Raw genomic sequence first — 16,233 nt, 5'->3', positions numbered from 1 at the left:
GATGGTGCTGAGTTGGGTGGCAGAGTAAGAGGCTGGCAGTGCCAGGTTTTCTCCAGTGGACTCTGTTTATCCCTGAGTTCCACCATGCTCAGCACTTTGCTAGGTGGCATGGAAGGATAACTAGCCCTTGGTCCTCATCTTAGGGAGAGTCTCTACGTAGTGATGAGGAACTGTCTAAATAAAGTGTGAACCACTCCCTAACTGCACTCATCATACAGAACCTGGTAAGAGAGTGCAGAAAACACAACACACAGTAACAAAACCTACTTGCCCGAAAGCCATCTTGTCCACTTTGGGTTATTAAAGTTTAATAAGACTTGTACAGTTGGTACTTATCAGCAGGTGCCTGACACATTGACAGCATTTCCTGACAAGTGTGCTCAATTATGTTCCCTAGAAAAGGAGCAGAAAATTGAAATGGAATCTTTTCCATATTCAGGAAAGCGTATATTATGGTTACCTTGTCGTTTTACTCAAGAAAGCTAATTGAAATACACACTACATGCTCAGTTTGGGTTTAGCATTTGTCTGTGCACTCTCCGCTCCTGGAGAACTCATGTAGTTCACTGTGAATAGTTGAGGAACACATTTTACAGAGTTCTCTTGGGTTGGGGAGATGGCTCAGCATTACACGCTCTTCCACAGAACCAGAGTTCAAATCCCTGCATCCCTATCTGGAAGGTGTAGCTCACAATGAACTGTAACTCTAGTGCCAGTGACGATGCCAGTGCCTTCCTATGTCTTCTGTGAGTACCCACATGCATGTACTTGCACACTCATATGCATGCACGTGAAATAATAATAAAAATAAGTAATTAATTATATTTTGAAGTAACAAGCTTTCCCTGTCACTTTATCTGCAAGTAAAATTTCAAGTCTAGGGCAACTTTTTTTTTTTTAATTGTCACCCAGGTTTTTTTTTTTAACACATTTTTATTGAAAAATAAAATAATTTATATTACATCTCATTTTCTATCCCATCCCATACATCCTCCCATTCCTCCCTCCCTCCCACTTTCACCCCAATCCCCCTTCCCTATGACTGTGAACGAGGGGGACCTCCTCCCCCTGAATATGGTGCTAGGGTATCAAGTCTCTTCTTGGTTGTCCGCTATCCTTCCTCCGAGTGCCATTGGGCCTCCCCAACAAAGGGACATGGCCAAATATGGGGCACCAGAGATCCTGTGGAAGTCAGTCCCCAGTCTCCACTTAACTGTGGAGAATGTTCTGTCCCTTGGTTAGATCTGGGTAGGGGTTTGATGATGGCTGCACATTTTGTCCTTGGTTGGTGGCTTTGATCAAGCAGAACCCCTGGGCTCAAATCCACCCATCATAATGTTCCTCTTGTAGGTTTCTAGGACCCTCTGGATCCACCTACTTCCCTATCCCCTATATTTTTCTCACCTAGAGTCTCAATAGGATGTTCTCACCTCTATCCCACTTTCCGAGTTTTGGCTTGTTTGCTTGCTTTGGAAAGGTCATTAGAACATTCTGAACAGTCAATGTCAAGGGCAGGGAATGGGAGTGGGAAGAATGAAAATCTTTGGTTCTTAATGTCCTGTTGAAAGTGTGTCACTAGTTCCATCTTCATTCTACGGTATCCAGAGGTCCAGTTCTTTACTTACTGTTTCTTCTCAGAAAATTAACACATTTTCGAGTTGGGTAGATATATAGAGTGTTTGATGAAAGCACAAGGCCCCTTCTACAACCACATGTTATCTTCTAAAGATGCAGAAGTCACACGTGCGCATTTTTAAAGCCCTTAAATGAAAAGCCTGTGTCTACCAAGAGGAGAGAGAAGAGGCATATATAATAAAAGCAGCAATGGTAACCATAATCAAATTAATCAATTCCACTGGGAAGGGATAAATAGGTTTCATATACACCCAGCTGTAGTAGGATTGATAGCAGTTTGCACTTTAATAAATGACAGGCTGCTGCTACATTAGTTGCTGAATGTTGTAAAGCTGTGAAATGACATATGGATGGACAAAGATAGACAAAGGAGCTTATTTAAATTTGGTGTACTTAATGAGAATTGCTTTAACCAGGCCTGTTTTTAAAATCTTGCCTGAGGATTTAACTATTCCTGTGTGGAACTCTGTGCATAATTTATATGAACTAAGAAGTGACTTGTCAAGAGTGCTCAACTTAATGTCACCCACTTGTTAAACAGAAGTGCGTCTTTCATATAAATACATGTGTGGGTTTAAATTCTGTAATTATCACAGTATTGCCTGAGGCATACGTATCAAATTTTGATTAATGCATTTTATCTACACGTTTTAAAGGAAAGGTGAACAAATTTATAGTCACCATATCTATGTAAAATTTTCAAACATTAATTGCTACCTTGTATACAGTTTTAAAGATGTGTTGGTATTTATGTAATTAATCAGTAAACGCAAATTCTCCAAATTCCTCTTAATTCTCATTCCTATGACAAGTACTTGAAAACAACAACCTAAGAAAGAAAGGGTTTATCTTGGCTCACGGTTTTAGGGTAGGACAGTCATGGCTCAGGAGACTGAAGCAGCTGGAGCTCAGGTTTCTGCTACTTAGTCACTCAAGGACCTAGGCCATTGGCTGGCTCCGCCAATATTCAGAGGATCATCTCTGGTTTGCTAAATCCTTCTGGAAATACTTTCGTAGACAAATACAGAGGTGTGCTCCATGGTGGCCCCAAATTCAGTCAAGTTGACTGTATAGACGAAGCAGCGTGTGTTAGAACCCACTCCCCCTGCATCAGCTGCGTACCAAGTAGAGGCCTCTTCTTTTGGTTTGCTTGCTTCTGTTCAGATTGACTGCTGGGCTAATTGGGAAGCAGGTAAATGTCTCAAAAGTTGTTCTGCAGTGTTACTGGAAGAGTACAGAGCATACAGGTACTGAATTCAGTGAATTTAAGGTACATTCTAAGCAGCCATTTCTGTGATGCCAAATGTACGTTTGTGAAAGCTGATGGGGAAAACACATGGATGCATTTCCTTCAACATAATACGGCAGTCAGCAGAAAATACAGGCCACTGTGTAATAAACAGAGATAAGCTGAAGTAGACTGCTGTTTTCCTAACCCTTAGAAGTGTGTACGACTTGTGTCATGCAATTTGTGGTGGGCATAGTATACTTACATTCCTCATTATGTGATGGATACAATGTACTATAATTTTCAGGGGTTTTTCTTTTTAAACTGTTAATGAGTGTGGCTCTGGTGGCTTTGTAGCGGTGTACATGGATGTGTACAGTTAGACAGTGTGGATGACCACTAGGAAGCATCACTGCGGCTTATCCTCAAACCTCTGCACAAAGCCCGTGTTGTTTACCCCTGCGTAATGTCGGTTCCTGTGGAGTGTCCTATAGTGCATCTATGCAAGTTCAGCCAAAATATGGTCACCGGAGTTACCACAGCAACCAAGAACTGTCTCTTTGAGTCTCTGGAGGAGTTGTCATCCAGGCCACACTAAGCAACATTTTGGACTTCAGTGTGTTGCTTCTCTTTCTTTTCAACATTGTAGGAGGTCCAGGATGTTATGGCAAGAGCAGCCTTTGTCAGTTTGAGACATGGCACGTTGCTAAGTTGCCAGCACTTCCGTTTCCCTTGGAGAGGGCCACACTTCTGTTCTCTCTATTGGAGCAATTACAAAGACCCAGTGACATGGATCATTTGAGGGATGAAGTGCTCATCTTGGCAGCTGATCTTCTCTTCAAAGGAAGAGTGGCATTGCATTCATTTTTTAAGAAGCACAGAATATTCACCATGGAGCCCTATATAAAAAAAAAATTAGTCTAATACTGATGGTTCCATTTTATTTAAGACAGGATTGTGTTTGTGGTTAGAAAATGCTATGAGTTTATTTTCAGAAATCCAATAAGGTGCCCTATGTAAGGTCAAAGCCATTGCTTCATGTAGTTGAAGAATGTGACATCATTCAAGCCCCACGTGGGTTATACAGGGGGTGGCTTGCTTATTGCTTTTTTGAGTTGAGTCAGAATTTGCAGTAATTCATATCAAGAATTCCATAATCTAGAGCTATCTTCAAGTAGTGTGAACTTTTATTATCTCTGGAATATCTCTATTCTTTCCAAGTGCCTTTCAAACATTTACAATAAATTCTTTTCATACCCTTGTTGGTAATAAACGTTATTCTCTATGAAAGGAATTTCTCAAATTTTAGACCTCAACATAAATTGAAAATTAATGACTCATTTCAGAACAGTTTCAAATTTGTACTTTCTAAAGATTTATTTTTGTTTTTAAATATGTGTGTGTTGTGTGTGTTTGTATCTGTGGGGGGGGGGCATGTACACATGTATGCAAATGTCCAATGAGAGCAGAAGCATTGCATCCCTTAGGTCTCCTTGGAGCTGGAGTTACAGGCAGTCATGAGCCACCTGACATAGATGCTAGGGATGGAATCCAGGTCCTCTGCAAGAGCAATCTATACTCTTAGCTCCCCAGGCAGCTCGTCAGCCCCTCAACATCACTACTTAACATTGGGAATGTTCCTCATGCTTCCTTGAACCTGACTCTGCTGAGAGTCTGCGCATGACTTTGCCTTTGCTGAGATGGTCCAATAGGTAGGGAGGTGGCAGGTGTGACAGTAGCCTTTAGGAAGGCTGAGATGACTGGTTGCCCAGAACAGCTCAACTAGTATTAATTGTTGCCTGGGATTACTTCAGGAAGTGTGTGATGTGAACGGTCTTGTCCTATCTGATTGAAATGAGTATGAGCTCTACCATATGGTTTCTCTTCCAACCACCGCTAACAGTATGGAAGAGAAGCTTACACAGGGTTTAAAGTGTGGCAGTCCGAGAGGTGACTAGACAAGTAATACCTGAGTCTTTTGGAAATTTTCATTTGTTTTTGACGGATGCATAAAATAAGCTGTGTACATATTAATGGAACACCATGAGTTGTTTTCACACCTTGTGCAAGGTTTAAAGCAGGTGAAATGTCTTTCCAAATGTACCTTTTCTCAGTAAAAAAAAAAACTCCATTTTTTTTTTTCAGTTTTTTAGATGATTTGTTCTCATGTAAAACTAAATGTAGTCTGGTGAGGAAGATGAAGTCCGGGAAAGCTGGAGGCTTGGGTTGTCAGCAGCCTGTACTGTAGAATTCTTGATTTGGCAAAGAAAATAAAACAAAAAGAGAAAGGGTTTATTTTCTTTTTCTAATTAGCTTAATCCACGGTTGTTAATCAGTGTTTAATCCACACTGTGAAGTATTTTCAAGGACACCCAGTATCCATGGAAGTCACACTGAGCGAGCCTGACCCAGCATGCCTGTCCCACACTGTCTCTCGTACATCTTCACCTCTATTCATATTAGTCCTGTAATGTACTATACATAGCAAATTACTCAGCTACAAAATTCTATTATTTGAAGTACTTGGATAGACAGAGTATCTGAAAATTAATAAAATATTTGGCATAAAGCAAAGTTTTATTTCTTTATAGGTATTCTAATGCCATTTCTCCTTGAAAGAATGATTCTTCTCTTCCAGTTATGTCATAAAAGTAAGCAAAGTAAAAGAAATCCAAAGTCATAATACAGTTCCAGAAGCCAAGGTTCACGCCCTGTATACGCCTTTGATGTGTCAGATGAGGAATACATCTGTAAGCTCAGAGTTACTGACCCTTCTAAAGGATTCCCATCTCTGAAAATAGGGTTGATTCTGCTAAGTTGTTATTACTGTTATGATTTTGTTATTTTGTTTGAGGTTTTTGTTGTTGTTGTTGTTGCTGCTGCTGCTGCTTCTGCTGCTGCTGAAACAAATTCTTGATAATTATCCCAGGATGATCTTAGTTAGGCTCACTAAGTGGCCCAAGCTAGCTTCTATCTCATGGTGAGTCCTCTGTCTCGAACTCCTGAGTCCTGGAATTACAGGTTCATGCCACCATAATTGGCTAATTCTAATACTGATTAACGCATTTATATTCTGTTGGATACAATAGGTAAACAGTTCCTTTTAAGCAGTTTCCATGAATATGCTGAGCACAAAAGGAGCAATTTTCTGAGCACTAGAGAGTGGGAGCCCTTCTGTGAACCATCCTTCATTCTGGCCTTTGATACATTGTCTCCGAATACCACCTTTAAACATGAAACTCAAGTCCCCTCTGGTTCCTTGAATCCCACACTGCCAGCTCATTGACTAGAACTCAAATACTGCTACGAAAAAGCACTAACTGTCAGTTATACGGGCTGTTTAAAAATCTGCCATTCTGCTTAAAATATGCCTAAACATAAAACCTAAAAATAAGAAGTCATTTTTATTAGAAATGCTTGTCGCAGTGACCAGCAGCTGACTTCATGATCCTTATTGGGCTCTCTAAGCCTTTAATGACTACGCTGACTGCATTGGGCACACTCACTGAGCATATAAAATTCATTTTTATTTGTGTGTGGTTGTATAAATTAATATGGTTACTAATAACTGCATCTACTTTTTCAATGTTTTATTAAGAAGTCAAAGAACATTAAAAAATGATGTTAACTACTTGGCTTAGTAGTCTTATGTATGTGCAGAAGACTAGAATGCAGAGAAGCCAGTTGAGAGCTGAGAACAGGGATGGTGGGCATGGGCAGGATGAAGGGAGAGTGAAGTGCTAGAGCGTGTAACTGGCAGGAATACAGAGCTGAGGACCAGTAGTCCCCGCTCACAGTGGAAGCGGAAAGTAGCTGTAATTGCATTCCAGTTGTTCCTCCTACTCAGCATCCGTTGATGATGTGGGATGAGAACGAATAAGACCATGCCATGGATTGCCTTTGCCGAGTCAGGTTCCACTGGGGCTCACAACAGATGCATGGAACAAATATTTAAAATGTGGGACTTGTAGCAAAAGGGGTCTAGGCTGAGCAGATGGGGTGTGTCAGGAGGTATGACCAAGGCAAACATGTTTCTTGGTTGATGCTTTGTTGAAAGTCATCTTTAGGGAGCCATTCTTTGTCACTAGTTAGCATTTGTTTTGGCTTGTTTGTTGTTTTGTTTTGTTTGTTTTGTTTTGTTTTTCGGGGCAAGGTTTCTCTGCGTAACAGCCCTGGCTGTCTTGGACTCAGTTTATAGAGTAGGCTGGCCTGGAACACACAAAGACCTGCCTGCCACTGCCTCCCGAGTGCTGGGATTAAAGGCTATACCACCGTGCCTGGCTACTTGTTAGCATTTTTAATCTTGAGATTTTGACTCAGAACAAGAGGACTACTGAATTTTTGCTGCTATCTGATCACCAAGTAGGTCAACTCTAGCTCACGACATTTGGCTTAAAGTACATGAAGTAGCTTTTTCATTTACCACAACTATTCTGGAAGTGGAACCTGCACCAGTTGAGACCTTATGTTCTTTAAGTGAGATTTACCAACAGTGGCAGATATTAGAAGTCAGAGTCCTGCATGACCATTTTCTGGGAGATGGTCTTGTGCCATGAAAGCTGAGCACCTTGGCATAGCACTGTTCTTGAAAAGCAACAAGCAGCCCCCAGACTTCTAACCCCTGGGGCCAAACCTCTTCTTTATAAAACCCCTCATGAGTCCCTGGGTTTGGGGAGAACTTTATTTCTCATTTATTTCAGTCTCATATAATTACAGTTGCCACTTTCCATTCAGTGAGCTGAAGGAAGAATAAAGATCAAGCGTTAATAAACTCTTATCTAAAGCATGCCTCCCTGCTTGTGGATGGTGACTGTACTCCGAGTGGTCTTCCCCCAGTGCTTTCCCCAAGGTAGACCAGTTAGTCACCAAGCACTGGGCAAGAGGCCATCTACTCCTGCCGCGCGGTTGCCACCTATTTTATCTTCTGGTAACTTCTCTGGTTCATGTTAGTTATTCATTGTTGATGATAATGATCCCAAAAGTTATTGAAGTTGCTTAAATAAGAAATATATTTTGAAATTATGCAATAGTTCTTCAACATCTTTATTTCAGCTTTTGGTGTACTGTTTTGTTAGTTTGCTTTTTTCCTGTGCTTCAGGACTAGAACCATTTCGTTCAAGAAGCCCTGCCATGTTCAGGAGGGAAGTGGGTTTCGGAGCTGCTTTCTGAATGTGGTTGAGCTTTAAAATGTAATTACTGTTGCCTCACTTCTCAGCTTCCACGTCATTCACTGCAGGTGGCCATGTCCTTCCCAGTTCTTTGCCTCTTACCCCTGGAACCCTGTATCACAGGACACAAAGACTCAAATACCCATGGTGTAAACAATAGAGACACTGTGTTCTTGGTGCACAGAAGAGACGAAACCACACAGAATGTCGAGAGAGGCCTGGGCGAGGCTTTGGTGTAGTTTGCAGTCCACTGCTCATGGACAAATTGAAGAAAGTCTCTAGTCTCATATAGTTTTAATGTGCTCCTTCATGTATCCATACACAGATCCACAGTTCTGATTAAACTTGACAAGGTCTCACGTGCCTACCATCTTCTAAATGATGTAGGACTATTGCTTGATGCTCTTGGTTTCCTACTCAATAGACTATACATAGCATTATCCATCTTGCTGGTGCTCCATTTCTGCTCTCAATTAGCAAATACCAGAAGCCTCTTTTTTTTTTTAATTGTAAAAAGCCTCTAATATTTGTTCATTGCCTTTCAAGAAACTGAAATATGAAGAAGAATTTACTATTTCAATACCAAAGAAAGCCTAGTTTTATTGACTTAAAGAAAAACTCATTTTAAATAAAAGTCTAGTTTTGTCACCCTAGGAAGTTCTCAAAACTCACGCTGGGGCATCGGATTTAATTAGTACTCTAGCATAAAGTGTCCACCTGAAAAGCCAGCTCCTTCTTACCTTGTAAAAACAATGCTTGTGGGGTTATATAAATCAACTTTTTAGGATATATGTAAGAAACACACATGTTCTCTTAGACACACAGAGAAAAAGACTGTTTAGCATTTAGCTGAATGAACCCTGCATGGATTTCACAATGTATCTTGCCTTAAGTTTCCTGGCTTTTTAACTTGGCATGCAGTTCAACTGAAGGCTTGTTTTGTTTCCCATATTTAAATGACTGAATTGCAATCATAATACTTAACCAAGCTAGAAAATGACATTACTACTTACCCTTTGGGGGGAAAAATGTCTCAAAACATTTCTTTTAATCCTCCATCATCTACTTTCCCTTCTTCCTGCACCCTGCACTAAGGTTTCCTTCTTAAATTACTCTGAAGTTTTAGAAAAATAAACAGGACTTTTTTTTAACACATATGTTTTGGTTTGGGGACATTTCACACTAATGCGAACCCCCTGTGCAACTGTAGTAAACACGTCTGTGAATTGCTAATTGTTTTTGATTAACCCCAGAGCTCGTTGGCAGATATGGTTATGGCATTTTTCAGCCCACAAATTTGGTGTTTATTTCTGGGACTTTGATCATAAAGCCTACACACAGGCATATGGGGCCAGCTGCCCTGTGGAGAGAATGAGGGCAGGCATTGTGCGTCCTGGACCTTCCATGAGGGATAGGCTGCTCTGCCAGCTCCTCTCCAGCTGCCTTAACAAAGCACCCAGGCTAGAAAGCTCAAGCGGTAGGCCCTTATTTCCTTTCCATCAGTCCTAAATTCCGGAAGGCTGCAGCACCAGGCCAGGAAGTCAGAGGAGTACAGGTCTCAGCTGGCAGACAGCCAGCTGCTCCACATGACCTTTCTTCTGTGCCACTTTCTGAGAGAACTTGCTGGTGTCTCTTCCTCTCTTTAGGAGAACACTAACTCTGCCCATTTAGTCTTCACACTAATGACCTTATGTAACTTTAATGACTTGGGGGGGGTTACAATTTCATCCCCATAACATATAAATGGCAACAGTGGCCTTTATAGTACTCTGGGTCTCCCCCACTCCCCACCAGATACACCGCCAACCCTTGAGCTGCTCATACAATAATCTCCATGGCTTCTGGCTATGAGCTTTAAGGCCCATTGACTTCTGGCAAGTGTTAGCCTGTAGTTAAGACCAGAAGAAAATGGGCTTGTGAGTAGGAGAGTCTTCAGGGGCAGCCTTGGTTGACAAGACACCCCTAGTCCTAGTATTTCTCCATGCTCAGTCCCAGGGTCTCCTCTCTCCCCATGTCTAGACTTTGGAAGGCTAGTGAACATGCGCTGACCTCTCGGCTTTTCTATGCTTATTGTTTTTGTTTATTTGTAAGACAGAGTCTCTACATGTAGCCCTGGATGGTCTAGAACTTACTATGTAATCTGAGCTTTCTCTGAACTCAGAGATACTTGTTTGCCTCTGCCTCCCTAGGGTTTGGATTAAAAATCTGTGCTACCTTACCCGGCCATGTATTCCTCTATACTCATGTATAAAAGAATTCCCACCTGTTTGATACAGGGATGTCACCTCTGGAGGAGACACTATCAGGACAGCAGCAATCCATAGCCCTTTCATCCCTGTAAATTCCTAAATGACACCTTAAACAGTGTCACAGATCCTCTACAGTGATATTAGCTGTGGATCTTGCAATAACAGGATGGTTAGTGTTCAAATTTCTGAGGGAGCCACTTTATGGTCAAGGTTTCCTGAAGTATTTGGGGTTTTAAAAAAAAAACCTATGTCCCCCATACTAGTGATGCTCATGGGAAAGCCTACACCCTTTGCTTGTCCATGCTAATTCTGCCGGGCTCTGGAGAGAACAGGTGCTAAAATGTTCTTGGATCCCAATCCGAGGCTTCAGTGAAGACACAGGAGGCTTTCCTGAAAATGGCAGTATAATCTCACACAGGACTGCACAGTCCTGTGCGCTCAGAAAGCTGCTGGAGAAGACTGGCTCAGGTTCTGGCTTCTGTCATGTATCCGAGCATCCATGAGTACTTCTGAGATGCGCTTTGCCTGTCTGTAAAATGCTTATATTGTGCATTGTACCATCTGTAGTGCTTTCTGTGTTTAAAAAAACATCTCTAACATTTTGGCTTCTGTTGTTTTGAATATAGAGTAGACTGTCTATGGAAGCAACACTTGATCACAGTTTAGAAAGGAAAACATCCTTTAAGAGTTGACACAAAGGGCTGGGTCGTATCCTAGTGAAAGAGACCATGCCTTGCATGCATAAGGCCTTGGATTCCATCCCTAGCACTGGGGGAAAAATTCTTTCAACCAGACACATTCCTACCTGGAGTCACAGTACTTGGGAGACCAGACAGAAAGTTCATGATTTTTGGCTACTATCAGGCTACATACTGAGACCCTGTCTCCAAACAAGCAAACAAACAAAACCAAGCAAAAAAAAAAAAAAATTAGGAAGACTAGAGGGACGGGTTAGCAGTTAAAAACATTTCCTGCTCCACCAGAGGCCCTGAGTCCCAAAAGCCATGTAGGGCAGCCCAGAACCACCTTCAGCTTCAGCCCTAAAAGATCTGCCATCCTCCTCTGGCCTCTGAGGATAGTCGTACGCGTGCGATATCCACACATAGACAAATATGCATAAATACAAATAATTGGAGTTGTGTTTTCCCTCCTAACAAAGGAATTATTGTGCTTGTATATTGATAAAACCAATGCATTGTCATGGAAACTTGGTTTAAAGAAGAAAAAACCCTAATCCTACCAAAGAGGATAACTTCTGGTACCCTGTTCTTATGTGACACCCTCATGCATCTGGACATACACACTTTTATTTTTTCAACTAAGACACGCTGTATCTATGTGTACACTGGATTTATAACAATGTATAAACACAAAAGTACTTTCTGGACATTTTCTTATTAAGTATCTTAATTATTTTAAACTATTTTAATGAAATTTATTGCTAGGTACAAAGTCAGAAATTTAGATGAATAAGTGTTATTGCATTTCTTTGCTTTTTCATGCCTCTGTGGTTCTTTTGCTCTCATCTGTTATGGCATTGGCTAAATCAGGTGGGTCATCTGCCTTCCCATGCATTCTGTTGGCCTGTCCAGGTAAGTTGCCTTGTGACCATGCTTTGGGCCTATGGTAATGCCTCTCAGCCTCTGAAAGGGGGAACATGCCGATGATAACTGGAACATTCTTCATTGCTCTGGCTATCTCCTTTCTCCAAGGTCTAGATATGAGTGCAACTGTTCACACAAAAGTCAGATGTAATGTCTGCTAATACTGGGCAAAGCATGGACAGAGGCTTAGATTATGATGGCAAGATTATTTCTACACTCTTCTAGGTTTTTATGATTCCTACATTATAGGTTTGCTACTGTCGTGATGAGAAGTCGGGGATCGCCCAGCTGGGATTTGGACTATCACTGGCAGTTACTCTCATTCCTGTTCTCTGTGTGTGTGTGTGTGTGTGTGTGTGTGTGTGTGTGTGTGTGTGTGTGTGCTTATTCTGTGTAGACAGCATTGCACTTTTACAGTTCAAAAAACAAAAAGAAATGTGTGCTCAGCTTGGTCTAATCGGGCTATGAATATTTTGCTCTCTAAAGATTCAATATGAAGCCGAGGTTATTATAAATAGTTCAAATTCTTTGTTATTACTCTATGTCTTTCTAATTAGCAACTTTCACAAGGCAGTAAACAAATGACTGACAGAAGCAACCTAAGTGAAAAAAAGTTTATTTTGGAAACTGTTAGTTTCAGAAAGTTTTAGCCCATTCCGTGGGGAAAGTGTGGTAGAGTAGCTTTGTCCATCATAAAGGTTGGGGCAAGGCCTATCCTCCTCTTGCCAGCCCAGGTCCTGTGGTAACCTGCAGAGGCCCCATCTTGTGTGCCCTATTTTAGTCAGCCAGGATCCATGACCTCCCCAAGTAGAGCTATCAGAGCGAAGAAACAAGTGCTCAAAACATGGCATTTTAGATTCAAACTCTAACAGTGTCTCACATATTCTCCTTCCACCTATGGCTTGAAGAAAGGATCAGCCCTCACCAGGAGTGTGGCTTTCTTCTTACATGCTAAGCAGAAGATGATGCAACAGATATTCTTCAGTGTGCCTTTGGCTTCAAATTAATATCATTATCATCATCATCAGCAGCAGCAGCAGCAGCATCATCATCATCATGAGTTTAGCTACCAACGAGGCAAAGATATGCTTTGCCTCATTCATCAGTGTTGTCTTTTCCTGGTGTTCATTACATTATTTAGTTTGGACTTCATGGTGCTCTCCCTGCATTTTAAGCTTCAGTTGTGATAAGGGGTGACACAGCTCTAAGAATTTTGAGCAGTGGTGGGTCGCTCTGACTGTGAGAAGTATGAGGTGGTACTACTGCTTTTAGAGACCATGGGATGTGGCAGCCACTGCTTTATGCTTCCTGATTCTCAGATATCAAATGACACTGTATGACAGCCTCCCTTTACAGCAGTAGTGAAGATTCAAAACAGTGTTTGTTGTATCACGATAATTGTTACCGTTCCTTTATCACTGTAGGACATCACCAAACCTTGGCACCTTGGCTCCTCATTTGTATCAAAGTGACAGAAATCATGTTGTTCTCACGTGTTTGTGGAAAAAGTTCAGCCTGAGTCCGTAAAGCAGTTAGGATCATGCCTACGTTGTAAATATTGATCGTTCTTACTATAGCAGTACAGTTCTTGATACTTCTGTGGCCATTTTACCTCATTACAGCAACTCTCCTTACCTCTTTCCCCAACATTTCATTACAATAGAGCTGCTTTCATCCTACAAATACATTGTTTTAATGGTTCCGATCCTCCACTCATCTAAAACCTGGGGTCTTGTCTTCTCATCTCTCTAACTTTCTCTATCTGTCCACAGGGGCGGAGAGGCCTTGGCTCGGTGTTTGTGTGGGCATCTGGCAATGGTGGGAGGAGCAAAGACCACTGCTCTTGTGATGGCTATACCAACAGCATCTACACCATCTCCATCAGCAGTACGGCCGAAAGTGGAAAGAAGCCTTGGTACTTGGAAGAGTGTTCATCTACACTAGCCACAACCTACAGCAGTGGAGAATCCTATGATAAGAAAATAGTATGTAACTTTCTCATGCCTGTTACCGTACATTTCTTTAATGTTCACATGGAAAGACAAAGGGAGACCCATGAGCATGTGTCTGAGTAGCAGACTGAAACTGCAGTTCAGATTAGCTGATGGTACCAATAAGTCACTGTGAACATCAACAGTCTATTACTGATTCCTGAAAATGCTTGTCTGAGTCACGATATTTGAGCATTAATATAACCTTGGTTATGACTAAGCTTCAGTTCATTAAGAACAAATTATTGGCCTACATTTACATTGATAGTGGCAGAATGAAAATAAGAATCAATGTGTGGTTCTCAGCTTAGTGGCTCTATCGTTGACTTTGGATTCTGGTGTCTCATATAGACTTCTGGTGTCTCATTATGAACACAAAAGTACTGTAACTCATGGTTACAGTACAGTGTACATTTGCTTTCCTGTATCCAAAGGCTATACATCTACAAACTAGCTAACCAGAGCACATGGATATTACCTTGAAGATAATTGTTTACTAGTCCTTATTTACTATATATATATATATATATATATATATATATATATATATACATATATACTATACTATAGATATATATAGCAGTACACTATTAGAACTGTATGCATAGCATTTGTATTATTTTGTGTGTTAAAGCAATCTAGAAATGGAATAGTGTCTAAGAAACGAGATGCAGGGATAAATCTACAAATGCTATGTATGGCCGTGTATTTTATATACAGGACTTAAACGTGCTCAGATCTGAGGATTCCTGAAAGCAATCCTTTGCAGATATCAAGGGACTATATTTATCCAGTATGTACTAACCCTGTACCAACAGTGCTTCTCTAAAGCTACCATAGTCTCCTGAGTGGGGAGTTATGGAAGTGAACCGAGGCCCCCTGTTTACCACCCTGACTCTCTGTGTTAGGTAAACAGCAAAAGGGTTCAGATCGCAGGTTACTCGTTTGACCTACCTGAGTTTTTGTCACTGGAGCCACCTTCTGGATCAAAGCTCTCCCTTATAAAGTGAGGGTTCAATGGTCTTTAGTTCATGAAGCCATTGCTGAAATAATAGGGGGAGACACAAGTCAGTAAAAGAGGCAACATAGTACTTACCCTCATTTGTGTCAGCTTGGACTCTTGGAACGCCTGCCACGGGGTCACCAATTCCAAAGGTCAAATGCCATCCCTCTTCTTCCGACCATGGTTTTATAAAGTGTCTCAGGATCCAACTCCCCAGTGCCCAGCTGAGCTGTTTCGCCTGATGTTTTAGAAGTCATGCAGAGGCCAGCCACATTGTAGAGAGTCAGCTCGTTTTTCCATAAGAGCAGAGGAGACACCGAAAGTACACTGTGCCCACCCCAAATCCAAAATACTAAGTCCAACAGCTATGTAGCACTGATATGACTCCACATGTGGAGATGAGTTAAAGCGTAAAAGTCATTTAATATATGGCTTGAAGTTATGGACAGGCTGTGTGGACAACGTGTACACATGAAGCATAAGTGAGTTTTAATTCTCACTCTCAAGATGCCTCATTCTGTTCACGCTTTCCAAAATCTGGAAGAAAGTTCTATAGTCCAAATTCTTCAGGTTCAGAGCATTTGCCTCTTGTGCGAAATTAATTTACATCTATTGATCTCCTGTTGGTACTTCATTATTATTATATTTTTACATCTGCTTTCCCAACTATTTTTAGTGCATACTTTGATTACATTTTAAAGATGTCCCAGTCTTTCCTTAATTCCTCCCGAATGGCTACATTTAAAATCTTTCGCAAGCCCAGGACTGGAAAGATGGCTCAGCAGTCAAAAAAAAAAAAAAAAAAAAAAAAAAAAAAAAATTGGTGTTCTTCCAGAGGACCTGGGTTTGATTCCCAGAATCCACATGGCAACTCACAACATCTGTCACTCCAATCCCAGGGGATTCGATTCCCTTTTCTTGCCCCCCTGGACAATACCCGCATGCCATGCACAAACATACATTGATGCAAAAAAAAAACCCATACACATAAAATAAAAATAAAGTTGTATATATACAAGTGTGTTTCTCAGCACCTCCTCAATTATTTGTCAATAAACTATTCCCAAACATAAGTAAAATACAAAAGGAGAAAGTGCAGAGATGAGCAAGACTAGAAGTTTTTGGCTTCTTTAATTAAAAACTAATGCCCTTCACCAACACTTTGACTTCCTCATAGAACTGTAAACACCTAGAGATGCTCTTTTTATTTTCAATAGAAACCTGTGTGTCCCCTAGCTTGTAACCAGTGACTACCAGTGCCCTGTGATACCCACCTCTGCAGCAGAAAGCACCTGAGAAATACCTCTGGAGTCTGGGGATGTGCAGTGAGCTCACACTCTCCTCCGAGCAACGTG

General features: G+C 41.2%; 1 protein-coding gene across 2 annotated transcripts in view; it reads left to right on the top strand.

Annotated features, from left to right (window-relative positions):
- Pcsk5 (proprotein convertase subtilisin/kexin type 5) overlaps window positions 1–16,233 on the top strand; it is a 426,655-nt gene that overhangs the window by 183,807 nt on the left and 226,615 nt on the right. For both annotated transcript variants that reach the window (XM_051146218.1, XM_051146217.1), the window contains exon 8: window positions 13,657–13,869. In XM_051146218.1, the coding sequence (XP_051002175.1) occupies window positions 13,657–13,869 (213 nt within the window). The remainder of the gene's footprint in view (window positions 1–13,656; window positions 13,870–16,233) is intronic.

This window comes from Acomys russatus, chromosome 5, assembly GCF_903995435.1.
Source record: "Acomys russatus chromosome 5, mAcoRus1.1, whole genome shotgun sequence".
Lineage (NCBI taxonomy): Eukaryota > Metazoa > Chordata > Mammalia > Rodentia > Muridae > Acomys > Acomys russatus.
This window is presented reverse-complemented; position numbering and strand designations above follow the sequence as displayed.